This window comes from Sinocyclocheilus grahami, unplaced genomic scaffold, assembly GCF_001515645.1.
Source record: "Sinocyclocheilus grahami isolate Dianchi unplaced genomic scaffold, SAMN03320097.WGS_v1.1 scaffold418.1, whole genome shotgun sequence".
In the NCBI taxonomy this organism is placed as follows: Eukaryota; Metazoa; Chordata; class Actinopteri; order Cypriniformes; family Cyprinidae; genus Sinocyclocheilus; species Sinocyclocheilus grahami.
Genome location: NW_015505597.1, coordinates 302,379 through 316,132, shown reverse-complemented (window position 1 = coordinate 316,132; position 13,754 = coordinate 302,379). Strand labels below are relative to the sequence as shown.

The 13,754-nt window shown below is 41.3% G+C and overlaps 1 protein-coding gene across 1 annotated transcript in view; it reads right to left on the bottom strand.

Annotated features, from left to right (window-relative positions):
* LOC107551199 (triple functional domain protein-like) overlaps positions 1-9,048 on the bottom strand; it is a 168,195-nt gene extending 159,147 nt beyond the window's left edge. The window contains exon 1 of the mRNA XM_016232740.1: positions 8,781-9,048. Coding sequence (XP_016088226.1) covers positions 8,781-8,847 — 67 coding nt within the window. The 5' untranslated portion in view covers positions 8,848-9,048. The remainder of the gene's footprint in view (positions 1-8,780) is intronic.
* Positions 9,049-13,754: the final 4,706 nt, after the last annotated feature.

Below are 13,754 nucleotides of genomic sequence, written 5' to 3'. Positions count from 1 at the left end.
AGAGAGCATCCGGGTTCTACAGCCGTTACTTCATCGTTCCGAAGAAGGATGGGGGGTGCGACCTCGGTGCCTCAGGGCTCAGTGAGCTCCGCCGAGTGAAATTCCCAGCTGCCGCCCGGCAACGGTACGGCACGGGAGAGCTCGCCCCCTCAATTGAGGGTGCTACAGCAGGGGGGTCGGTTGTTCCCTCAGTGCCCTCATGGAGGTTTATTGATACCCCTGCCACCTCGGTGCTTCAGGGCTCAGTGAGCTCCGACGAGCGAAATTCCCAGCTGCCGCCCGGCAACGGTATGGCACGGGAGAGCTCGTCCCCTCAAGTGAGGGTGCTACAGCAGTCAGGTCGGTCGTTCCCTGCCGGTCATCCGCTTCAGGGCACCGAACTGGCTCCTCTAATAATACCAGACGCCAGCCTCGAGAGGCTGGTTCCCTTAGTAGATTTTCTGGTAGCGTGGAAACTTCTACCAAATATCTCAAAATGGGTCCTGCAGATTGTAGAGAAGGTTACAGAATCCAGTTCGGTTCTCGTCTGCCTCGTTTCAACGGGGTCATCCCCACACTAGTGGGCCCCGAGCAGGCTCTGGTAATGGAACAAGAAGTAGATACTCTCTTGAGGAAGGGGGCCATAGAACGTGTTCCTCCTCTCTCTCTCGAGAGCGTCCGGGTTCTACAGCCGTTACTTCATCGTTCCGAAGAAGGATGGAGGGGTTGCGTCGGATCTTAGATCTCCGTCTTCTGAACCGCGCTATCAAACGGCTTCGGTTCAAGATGCTCACTATCAGCAGATAGTATCTCAGATCCAGTCCGAGGACTGGTTTGTTACGATAGATCTCAGAGACGCTTATTTCCATGTTTCCATCCTCCCTCAACACTGGAAGTTCCTGAGGTTTGCTTTCGGGGGCGAAGCATACCAATATAGAGTTCTTCCCTTCGGCCTGTTACTCTCACCCCGCACTTTCACAAAGTGTGTGGATGCTGCTCTGGCTCCACTGCGACTCCAGGGCATCCGCATACTCAATTATATCGATGATTGGTTAACACTAGCTCAATCGGAGCAGATGGCGGCTCGGCATCGAGATGTCGTCCTCGCCCATACGAGAGAGCTGGGGTTAAGACTAAATGCCAAGAAGAGTGTTCTTTCTCCACTACAGAGAACCACTTATTTAGGCGTGGTGTGGGACTCAACCTCGATGCAGGCACGTCTGTCTCCTGCTCGAATCGAGTCAATCCTCATGACAGTCACGAGGGTAAGAGAAGGCCAGTCACTCACTGTCAAACAGTTTCTGAGGCTGTTGGGCCTGATGGCAGCGGCGTCCAACGTGTGATACCTTTTGGCCTGCTGTACATGAGACCCTTGCAGTGGTGGCTCAGAACCAAAGGATTTTCCCTGAGGGGGAATCCGCTTTGCATGATCAAGGTCACGCGGCGATGCTTACGTGCCTTAGACATGTGGAAGAAACGTTGGTTCCTGGTTCAAGGCCCGACGTTAGGGGCTCCTTGTCGTCGCGTAAGGCTAATGACGGATGCCTCTCTCACGGGCTGGGGAGCGGTCATGAGTGGCCGCTCTGCCTAGGGTCTGTGGGAAGGCCATCATCTCTTTTGGCACATCAACTGCCGGGGAATGCTGGCCGTGTTTCGAGCTCTGACACACTTCCTTCCAGACCTAAGGGGGCATCATGCGTTTGTCCGCACAGACAACACATCGGTGGTCTCCTACATCAATCGGCGGAGTTATGGAAGCTGTGGGCATGGCCCCTGAGGGGGCACAGCTCCTAGCATCTGGTCTCTCAACTGAGGTTGTTGAGACTGTACTCCAGTCCAGAGCTCCCGCCACTAGGAAACAGTATGCCTTGAAGTGGAAACTTTTCGCTTCATGGTGCGGACAGTGACTGCAGGACCCAGTCAACTGCCCAATTGGTACAGTTCTGGAGTTTCTGCAGGAGCGATTCTCCGCAGGGTTATCTCCCTCCACTCTGAAGGTATACGTGGCGGCCTTAGCTGCTTACCACGCCCTTCTGGGTGGTCAATCATTGGGAAGACACCCACTTGCCACTCGTTTCCTCCGTGGCACCCTGAGGCTGAGGCCAGTACAGCGCACCAAGGTGCCCTCATGGGACCTGGCTGTGGTTCTGGAGGGCTCATGCAATGCCCCCTTTGAACCTATAGAAGAAGTTCGGTCAAGTTGCTCAGGCTCAAGACCATCTTTCTCCTCGCTATTTCTTCACTAAAAAGGATCGGGGATCTTCAGGCACTCTCTGTTTCATGCTTGGAGTTCGCTCCAGGCATGGTTAGGGCATTCCTTTACCCGAGGGCCGGGTATGTCCCTAAGGTGCCCACTTCTTCACCAGGGCCCATAGTACTTAAGGCATTCTGTCCTCCTCCATACCAGGAAGTAGGCCAAGAAAGGCGTGATCTGCTCTGTCCAGTTCGAGCACTGGACGCTTACGCACACAGAGTTGTCCCGTCGCGTAAGGCAGATCAGCTTTTTGTTTGTTTTGGTCCGCCAAAGAAGGGATTTCTGGCGATCAAGCAGACTACGGGTAGGTGGGTGGTTGAGGCCATCTCACTAGCCTACGAGTCCTCTGGCCTCCCCTCACCTATGGGGGTTAGAGCGCACTCGACCAGGAGTATGGCGGCCTCCAAGGCTTTCAGCTTGGGTGTGGCCTTGCAGGACATTTGTGCTGCGGCGGGCTGGTCCTCTCCGCACACTTTTGTCTGCTTTTACAACCTAGACCTGGCTTCTACCCCAGGTTCCCAAGTTCTCTCTTCGTGATGTGCTCATAGGACACACACACAGGCAGGGACTTGGTAGTATGGCGCAGTTGGTATTCTCGTTCCCAAAGCGACTCGACGCAGCTCGAGTTCCTGAAGGGGAACGTCTCTAGGTTACGTATGTAACCATGGTTCCCCGAGGGAACGAGACGCTGCGTCTCTTTGCCATACTCCCTGCATCCCTGCAGGCGCTACTTCATCGAAGCTGGTTTGCGCCCGGCCGGATGTGCCTTTATGCTTTCTGGTGCTTACGTCACCCTGCTCGTGACGTCTCGCTGCTCCATTGGACGGATTTGACACGTGCTTCAGAACGCGGTCACGCAAGGGCGTTCCCAAAGCGACTCGACGCAGCGTCTCGTTCCCTCGGGGAACCATGGTTACATACGTAACCTAGAGACGGTATTTATCATTTTCATGTGATGTCACACTCATATAGGAACAAAAGGAAGGCAAAACAAGGATTTCCTGGCCCACCAATTATTTCTACCAGGTTTGCACTAGGTAGGCTACTACTGTATTATGAAATTTTCAGTATACACATTACTGATAAATGAATGCAGCAGTCTGACAAGCAAATGTGCCCAAAATATGAACGCAATGTGCTAAATTGCACCTGAAGTGTTCTCCATAGAAAACCATTATGAAATGTAGCTTAATGCTTTAAAGGTGACATATCATGTAAATCTGACTTTTCCAGGTTTTAAGTGCTATAATCAGGTCCCCGGTGCATCTACCAACCAAGGAAACGTGAAAAAGATTAACCCGGTAACTTTGTTTTGGGAAGCCTTTTTCTGAAAGCGTCTGAGAAAACGAGCGCATCTGATTTCGCTCCGTTGGTGACGTGGCAAAGCGATCTCATTATAATAGTACCGCCCCTTAATCTGTAAGTTTACACCCAAGGCGCCGTTATTGTGTTTTCGCAAGCGACAACGGTGTACTAGTTCCTAATGCCACGGCAAAAGTTTGAGCAAAACATGCTAACTGTTCTGTCATTGGCTACACAGACGAGCACAGAACACTATTTACAGTCCCAGCCTCGGAGGAGACAACAGAGCAGTGGATTTATTGATTTATTTAATGTATATTGCTGCTGCCACACAGATCTAAAATAAACATGAGATTTATTTCCCAGCTGTTTACCTTTTTTGTAACTCATGTGTGTTTTTAACGTAAACTTGTGTGTGAATGAGAACTTAGTTTAGTACTCACATGCTGTGACAGCCGCTTTCTGTCCGTATGCTTCGGATGTGTGCGCTCAGAAAACCGTATATCAGAAGTTTAAACTCATATGGTTCAAAACGCATGATAATCATGATAATCACAACCAAAACAGATATTTTTCAGCAGGTACGAGCTATAATGGCACAGCTCTATTCTGGAAAAGGGGGCGGGGAGCAGCAGCTCATTTGCATTTAAAGAGACAGGCCCGAAAAACAGCGTGTTTCTGCTTCCACTCAAAATAGGCATTTTCAAAATGATATAAATCTCTATATAAAAACTTCACAGACACATTCTGGGGACACCAGAGACTTATATCACATATTGTAAAAAGGGGCATAATATGTCTCCTTTAAGACAGTGACAATGTGCTACTTTTCCATTGTTTTTCTTTGTAAACATGCTAGACGAGCGTTTTTGACCATTGTGCTCATATCTTTTGCAGTGTCTCGCACATGAGCATTTTTAAGACGCCGTGTCAAGTTAAAATAATTTCAACTTTTACATACAGTGTAAAACAAAACAGTGGACCAATCAGAAGACCCCGGAGGTGGTCATTGCAGGCTTTTGTTTACAATAGCAAGTTGGCATGGCAACTGTTTTATTTGATGGCAACATGGAAGAGAAGGCATTCTGCACTGTGTCTTGTGTTGTAGATGCAAAAACATATTCTGTGTGAACGGGCCTTAAGGATGTTTTGCCCTTCAAGTCTCCCTGCCAATCACCTGACTGAAAACTATGAATTTTTGACATGGGAAAGCATTCTGTTAATCCGCTATTGACTCAACAAGTAGTGTGCCTTTGGGCCAGAACTATCTGTTTTTACAACCACTGGTAGATGAGGGACGTTATCTGGAAACTGATTTGAAAACAATAATTTTTACAATTTTGCCTGGTGACACAAGTGGCACAGAAATCACACACTTTGGCTTTAAATTATCTTACAGTACCTTCTGAGTAAATTTATATTAATTTATTACTTTAGTCAAACAGCTACGATCCTTAGCATTTAGCACTACCCACAATCCAACATAAAGTGACCATACAAGGGGAAGATTTGATCTAATTTTTCATATCATGTGATAGTCAGATGTGTAATTTTCTCAAATAGCATGTTTCTTTCCAATGTAATTATGTTTTATAGTTGATCAAAGTGAGGCAATGTTAGGAAATATCCCAAGCCACAATCCTCCCTTCACTTTTAGCTAACCTCTAATTAAACATAAAAAGATGTAAGTTGAGAATGATTTTAGCAATGACAGATCTCTTCAAGTCAAACACTGCCAGTACAGGAAATGAGCAATTTCATTAGGCTGCATTTGGTAAATGGCACAATTATTGAGAAAACTATAACTTTCATACGGAAATCATTTCATCAAGTCAAAAAGTCACTTCAGTATCAGAGGAAGTGAAACAAAATCTTAAGGTTTGGCATCCATTAACTTAATAACATCCTTCCCTTTCCAGAATGAGGCCGCAATGGCTTTTCACACCTCATTTGAATCCTTAATTTTAAAAACAGACTGTTAAATGATTACAAATTTGGAAAGTTGGTGCAACAACCCCTTGAGATGTTTTGCTTAAAAGGCACAGAGCCACCACAACAGAGAACCGAAGGATTCGGAAGTCACAATTTCTCGCTCTATATCGCAACAGACTTCAAAGGAGGTCTGGCCGCACCAATTACAAGACAGAACAGCAAAGGGTTGAAAAGAGTAACTCAGCTCAGACGGAAACATTTTCTATGGAAGTGGTTTGCTGCTGATAGACTCTGAGGGAGGGCTCAGGTTTTGTGTGATCCAGCTTTCAGCTGTTCCGCCGCCACATTGTGAAGTGGGCTGAATATGTCATGACAACCTCAATCATCCATCCACAAGTGTGTGAATAAGTGGTGCTGTCATGTATAAAGAGCTGTGTCTTCAAGACAGAAGATGGTTCACAATCTAACGCAATACTTGCTATTTATGTACCGTCTCAAATTGCATGGTATACACACTGATAGAAATAGATACAACTGCCATGAGAATTTGTACATAGAGTGAAATTTGTAGCAGATCTTAATTTATAAATGTATTTCCAATCAAAAAATGTCCAATTTTCTAGAACTGAGTACTGTCTTATGAAATGCAGTCTGTCATATTGAGTTAGAAGCGGTACGCATTTGCATATGTTTCTACATTTTCAGGCCACAGCTTGTTCCAAGCAATTAGTTTGCATCAGAAATGTTGTGAGTATGTCAATGTCCAAATTTAGTGTATGCCGCCATTTTAATATGTTAGCATTTATTGTTATGGCAAAGCCATTAAAATAATCGTTTTTTGATGCGAAGATATACATATACTCACGCTGGATTGCACTCATTCAGTTTGTGTCTTGTTTTCCCTACAAAACAGGATAAACCAGTGCCACCAATATTCTGAAACATATGTCACACACTCCACTTAAGGATGCCTCTAACTGCCTGAACAGACCACCATCACTATTCCGTGCTGGTTCTAGCAAACACTGAGCCATTTTCTTTGCTCAGCATCAAAGGGTAGTTCAGAATGCAGGCCAAGGTTGGTGTGCAAGATCTGCAACAGTCCTCAAAACCGAACAAAAGCTCTTTAGGTGGGCGTCTTGCCCCAGAGAGACTGCATTCAATGCTCAGTGACTAAGTAGGGCACTGATGATGAGACATCCAATGTTCTGGAAACACAAAATGTGTTTAACGCAAAGACAGCCAGAGAGAAAGCTTGTCGGTGCCAAAACTTGAGTGTTGAGCAGGCATGGGGCAATTAACAGACCGACCAGAGGAGTCCGAGAGAGAAGCCTTCGTTCTGAAACACTGCCCTAGGATGCAGAAGTGCTTTAAAATAGACCCCTGGAAACACTTCGCTCTAATGGGAAGTGTGAATCTTATGACACCTTGTTTCTTGACATTCAGAACACAACATGAGCAAACCAGTAACTTACATGCGGTTTAAGTAAACAAACATCAGATTTCCTTTAATTACATGAATCATTTAACCAAACACTGCATTGCAAGCATGTTATTCAACGTATTATGTTGACAATAATGTGGTAAATGCTGCGTTAATTTCAACAGACTGGCACAAAAAGGGGCAACCACCTACACCAAATTTGCTATACAGTATATTGGTTTGAACCTCATCCAAGACTATAAGCAAACTTGTTTTTATTGTTTATGGCTATTAATTGGCATAGATAACAACATTTGCAAGTATTCTAAAATGAACACACAGACTCTAGAGGTGAAATTTTACATTGACTCTTCATGTAGCCTATGTTGAAACATGACTTAAGCTCACGACAGGAACTGATACTAAAAATTCATGTTGACATAATTAAATTAGAATTTTATATGTATTATTATTGGAAGTCAAATGTTTTTAACCTAATTTTATATATATATATATATATATATGCTGTTTTTGCAATGATGCCATGTTAAGCATTCATTTGTTAAGAATCCTCTTTACCATGGTTATGTAATATAAATTGCAGAAAAATAACTGTTCTGTGCAATTTGTATAAATTACCCATATTTTGGCCATACCATCCATCCCTAATTCACTATGTATATTTTAAAAACTGTCAGACATTTTATATTATATCAGTTACTCTTATCGAGCTATTATCAAAAAAGCTGTTATCGGTCAACCTCTGCTTAAAACAAACAAGAGTGATACTCAGTAGAAATTCTTTATACTTTTTTAAAATCAGTTTTCGCTTCAGTCTAATCTGACCAAATTTCAATTGAGGCCCAAATAAGTATCATTCAAACTTGTAACCTGATTTCATGTAACTTTAAACTATTTACCAATCCATCCTTTTCCCAAACAGCTGGTCCAATTTAGGGTCGTGGGGAGCCATAGACAGGGAAACACCATTACAGGCCTTACAAGCGTAATAGAAACTGTTTAACATAAGGCCTTTGGAAGGTTTTTTTTTTTTTTTTTTTGTGAGGATCACAAATGATCTTACAAAGAGGCTAGCTGCTGAAGATACTGATATCTTCAGATACTCAATATCATATCAGATATTGAATGTGTTAAGCAAATCGTTGTTTTCTCAAATATTAACGCACATTTTTTTCTAGCTATATTTTCATATTTGAGGCCATTCATTTCCTCTACCTTCTTCGCCATGCATTAGTCCTTTGTTGCACTGTATTTGCTGTCATATCATGCTTCATTACTGCTCACAATAAAGTTGAATGAACAACACGCAACATGTTACATGCATCATCACTAGCAAGCACTGGCTGAAGCAGAGAGAAAACAGAAATCGGGATATTGTGAGTCTCCTGATGTCACTCAGGTTGTCCACGGCCCATTACAGAGTTCTTGGATGCATCTGGTACTGCAGAAACAGCTGACACAAATCACAGCAACAGCTGACTGCAACAACCCAACCAGTGGATTGCCAAAGTGGTGCATAAAGAACCAGAATGAGCTCAAAATTCACACCATGATGTCTGTGAATGTAGGGTAATAGTGTGTTACCGTGAATGAATGCAGTGGGCTGGTGATGCGCACATTCAAATGCAATGTCATATTCCAAATAAATGATGTCATGTAAAAGCATTCAAAGTGATTGACCTATATATCTTAACCTGCCAGCTCTATCTGGCTATAAAATCACGTCTGCAGATTCACAGTAACCATCAGTTCGGATCTATGGTCCGATCAGTTCGGTCACGCATCTTTGCCGTGAACCAGGATCCGGATCAGCGGGTTGATCATCACGTAAACACCGAACCGCGCGCCCCTCTCTTCTTCTCCACTTACCGGATTTAAAAAACGCCGCTATGTCGGCCGCCTCCTTAGATATGTCCTCTCCCTCCCCTGAACTCATCCTCGGATCAATGATTCTCCCTCAACAAAACTCCCCAAAATAACGGGTCAGTGTCGATTTTCCGAGATCAAGTGACTGATCAGGAATAAATCCTCTTCATTGGAAAGCAAAGAGTGGCTTGCGGGGATTCGTTCCTGTACTCGCTGAGCGCGGACCCTCCATCTTGGCTTTAGCTCGCTGGAGAGGTGTCGGTACCGATCGGCGGCGCTCCTGAGTTTCAGCTGGTAGAGAGGAGGAGGAGGAGGATGAAGGGAGTGAGAGGGGAGGTCTTCTTCAAGAAGGGGGTCTCCAGGAATCCCCTACTAACCGACCCCCCACCCAACACACACACACACAAACACACAGGTCACCTCAGCAATATCACAATGCTGTAGCTTTTTGTTTATTAAAAAAAATTACAAAACGTCAACAAGCACATTTAGGATGCTTTTTCCATTCATTTACAAAAAAAATGTAAATTCTATTTAGCCTACAAGACATAATTCCATCAAATGAAATAGGCTACTAAATACTTTCACGGCAACTTGAATAGCCTATATGAGTGAACTTTTATTTTCAAAAAAAGTCAAAATTTTCACAGATATTCAATTCAGTTCAAGTTTATTTGTACAGCGCTTTTCACGATACAAATCGCTGCAAAGCAACTTTACAGCAAATTAAGTTTCTACAATATTTAGTGGTAGCTTATCAGTGGTGACTGTCAGTTAATGTACATATGGCAGAAATGTACGGAAAAATCCATTCAAGACGTAATCAAACAGACGATGAACACTATTAACAGCAATTATTATATGATGCAATCAAACTTATAGCAAAATGTGGTAGTTCTGTATGTTGGATCTTATGCATATGAATCTCATGCATACGTTTTGCTAAGTAATTTTCATAAAAAAAAGGTCGATATAGGTGAGCTTGGCAGTAGTGAGGGTCTCATGGGTTAGGACAACATACTGATCAACAAAATAATATACTTTATTACAAATTTGCTTTGCTGCAATTGACTGAATTACAATCAAATTCAGCAGTCACAGCAGATAGCCTACTTTTTTGTCATTTCAGTTCTGAAAGAGCATAAATACATTTATAAATGATGGTTTGCTGATATATTTCTGATAAATTCACTACTATGTAAAATCAAACAAATTACCAGATTTTAAATATACCATACGCACAAGTTTCTGTGTGTGGCTTTTTAAGCACTGATTATCAACATCATTAAATGTTTACTGAACCCACACGTTGTGTGTATTTAATGCATAATTTACGTGCAAATGCAATGCAATTATTAGTTTTAAAAAAACAACAACTATTCGTCCAGCTGCGTAATATTCATCATTATCATCATCATCAAAAAAATATTGCGGTCATCACAGACAACTTTTCACAAAAAAAAATAAATAAATAAACAATTACCAAAAAAGGTGATGGTCGAAGCCTTTGCTTATTATGCCTACCCTTTATACATATGATGAACGTAAGACATTTCCAAAAATGTACATACATAATTCCACACATAGCCTACATAATTACAAATATACACATTTTAGCTATTACTTAAATATTTTAAAGAATACGTACACACATTACTCATATTGAGTCATATAATTATTTATCACCTTGTTTGTATACATTTTCTGAAATTTGCAAAGTGAAATACATCATTTTACTTCCTTATCAAACTTATTCAATAGATGTAAGACCCCTTTGACAGATATACGCCTATTTTTGCATTAGTTCTTGCTCTTACTTTTATGAAACACATTCCTTTTAGTTTATAGGCTACGTACTTTCTCTTATTTCGAACAGCCTCTGGATACAAATTGGAAGTGAATTATATATTGTTATATATTGTTTCAATATTCACCCATCTGTTCACTGACATGTTACAATGTAGCATGAAATGATGTGAGAACTGAAACAATTGGGCCCTCTAGTGAAAGTGCTCAGGAGTTACAGTCTACAGTGGAATTAGAATAGCGCCCAAAGAACACGACCTCGGGACAGACCCTTCACAATCACAGCAACCGCACTACTTTTAGTAGTTAATGGTAGCTAAATTTCTAAAACAGGAGTTATTTGATCTCTAAATCTGACGGCCTGCGTTTGAGTAATATAAATCTGCTGCCTTTAGATGATTCGGCCCCAACATTCCTGAACATAACGTTGTTAACATTACAGAAATGTATCGTAGGCTATAAACATTAGAAACCGTTCATGCAGCTTAAAGTCGTTTAACCCTTTAACTGTCACCCGTCCCCTCTGTGGGACGCCTAAGTTTACTTCACTATATTACAATTAAATCCTAATCTAATCATGCCAAACTATATATCGTTGGAAAGGTCTAAGACTCCTAAATAATATTTTACAAAAACATTGGTAAAATATCTATGTCTAAAGTCTTCTTCGTTGCCTTTTTCTCTATCACGCTTTAGAAATCATCAGAAATGATATATCAATTGGAAACTTTAAATCTCAAAATTCATCCTTTGAAACCCATTTTAAGATCAAACATTGCATTACCATGAAAATGGTACATCAATATCATGTTATAAAATGTTTTCGTTCATGAATTATACAAATTTAAGTTTGGATCGTGCACTTTCAAGTCTATTTTTAAAAATGTGAGTGAAAGTTAAATGGTTAAATAGCAAAAAAAGGCGTGTATTTATGGGTTCCATTTGCGGGATCAGTGAAATGGAAGTGAGACTTTTGTTCTCTGGTCTTACTGCACCGGGGCACTTTCATGTTACCCCTAAAACGTTACCCCTGACGTCGGCATCTCCATGGCAACTGCCAACAACACTTTATAGTGGCGAAAGTAAAGTGTTGTCTGGGAGGCGCGTTCACAGCATACACTAAAATCCTTCTGGACGGCAATAAGACAGCGTGCAAAATGTGCATTTAGCTTTAAGATGAGATTTACATACCTATAAACTTCTTAAAAGGTCAATGGGAAGATCATGGCTTTGAGTTACCGGTCAGTGAAGTCAAACATCAGGTCCAGAGGATCTCATCAGCCCTCTGCCCCAGTGGACAACATTAAGGAGATGCAGGTCTGCTTGATTTCAGTTAACACTTCATCTCAGCCATTTATCACCTCACACTCACGGGCTATTATTTTATGTGTGTGTTTGTGTAATCTCAATAATAAAAACATGCTCAGGATAAATTATGTATTTGCATGTCTTTCTTTCTTTCTTTCGTTCAATTGCTATTTTAAAATGTTTGTGAAAGTCTTTGAAACAACATATAATGCACACTTGTTAGGTCTTCTAATCCTATAGTCTACTTCTGGGATTTCAAATCGTGATTAACCTATTTTTAAGTGTGTGTGTTAAGTGTTTAAATGCCGCTTAATGAAGTTTGAATGAGAAATGGCAGCTGTTTATCGTCAAAAAACATTTTTATGTTGATGTTGTTGTTATTTAAAATAGCAGCAACTGTAAAGTGATCATAACTCATTGCATCTTTCTTATAATAATAGACTAATAATGTTGTCAAATGCAAACAATTTAGAAAAACCCTGTTACGCATTTGGAAGTAGCTTTCAGATTCCAATTATATAATTTATTTTGTTTATTTATTTATGTATTTATTTTTCCAAATGTTTTACAGAACACCAGATGGCGGTAAAACTCTGTAGCAAAATTTCGAATCGACTAGAATAGAATCTTTACATGCTGTTGATACTGGTCTGGTGGAAAATAGGTAAGTAGGTAACGTTACTGCTTAAGACACACATAATACAGGGTGTGAATGTGCAAATACTGAGTGTAATGTACATGCAATATGATATTCACAAAATAATAGGCTACTTTGTACAATATGCAATACCGTCCTTCACACAGAAATTAATCTGTATATCATGGGGAGCGGGGGGTAAAATGAATGTGGACAGCATATAGCTCATATAATCTGGTTTTGGAAGAATTCATATTCATACTTTATATAACAAATATATTGATACACACTGCAACAAAGCTAGAAGTTGAATTATCAGGAATGTCATTGTATGATGATTACTAAGAGCTGTCACATTATCATGGCAACTTGTAACTGTTTTATGTTTTGGCCAATTTGTTGGGACTTTGTATCTCATTTGCGCATTTTCATATTATCTGCTTACACCCCACTGATGACTACGTTTAGGGGTGGACCTTCAGGCTTAGGCTTTGAGAGCCAAACCATGTTAATTAGGATGTCCATATACTTTTGACCATAATTTGTAGCGTTCAGATTGAATTCTCTAATTGTGACATTGCTGAGATTTTATTGCTGTCTAAATGAAGAGACAAGTATATATCCTTCCATGGTGGCCTGCAATTAATTTCTTCTGTAATGGTGTAGAAAATGAAGAAAACCAAGAACAGCTCAGTCAGCAATTTTCACATATTCAGGATTTAGATCTGCAGACCCATATATCCCAGTTAATGAATGCCTAAGCATCAGCCCCAATGCATTTTGGGATTGCATGGACGTTTTGTATGCAGCAAGCAAGTTCTCCTTATTAAATGACAAATCACCTTTGATTGCTTACAGTTGTGCAATTAGAGGTATCTTAGAAAAGATCGATTCGATGTAAATGTTCTTTACCTTGGTTCTTGTTTGTGCTGATGGAAAGCATTATTGTATTTTGCACAAACGATTTTTCTTTTAGAGAAGGTCTAAGAGTGCCCGTTAATGAGACCTAGAGCCTGACTCAGTACTTGTGGATAACAAGTGGACTGAACTCTGCCTGTGTGTGCAAGTAAAAGTGTGTGTGATGGGGTTCATATGTATGTTCTCCACTTGAAAAGCCAGTTTGCAGATCCTCTGCATAATTCAGCAGGAGGGTCTTGTTATACAAGCCCGTTGTAATAGGAAAATCCTGTTAAAAATTCAGTTATAGCCACAGTGAAATGTTGATG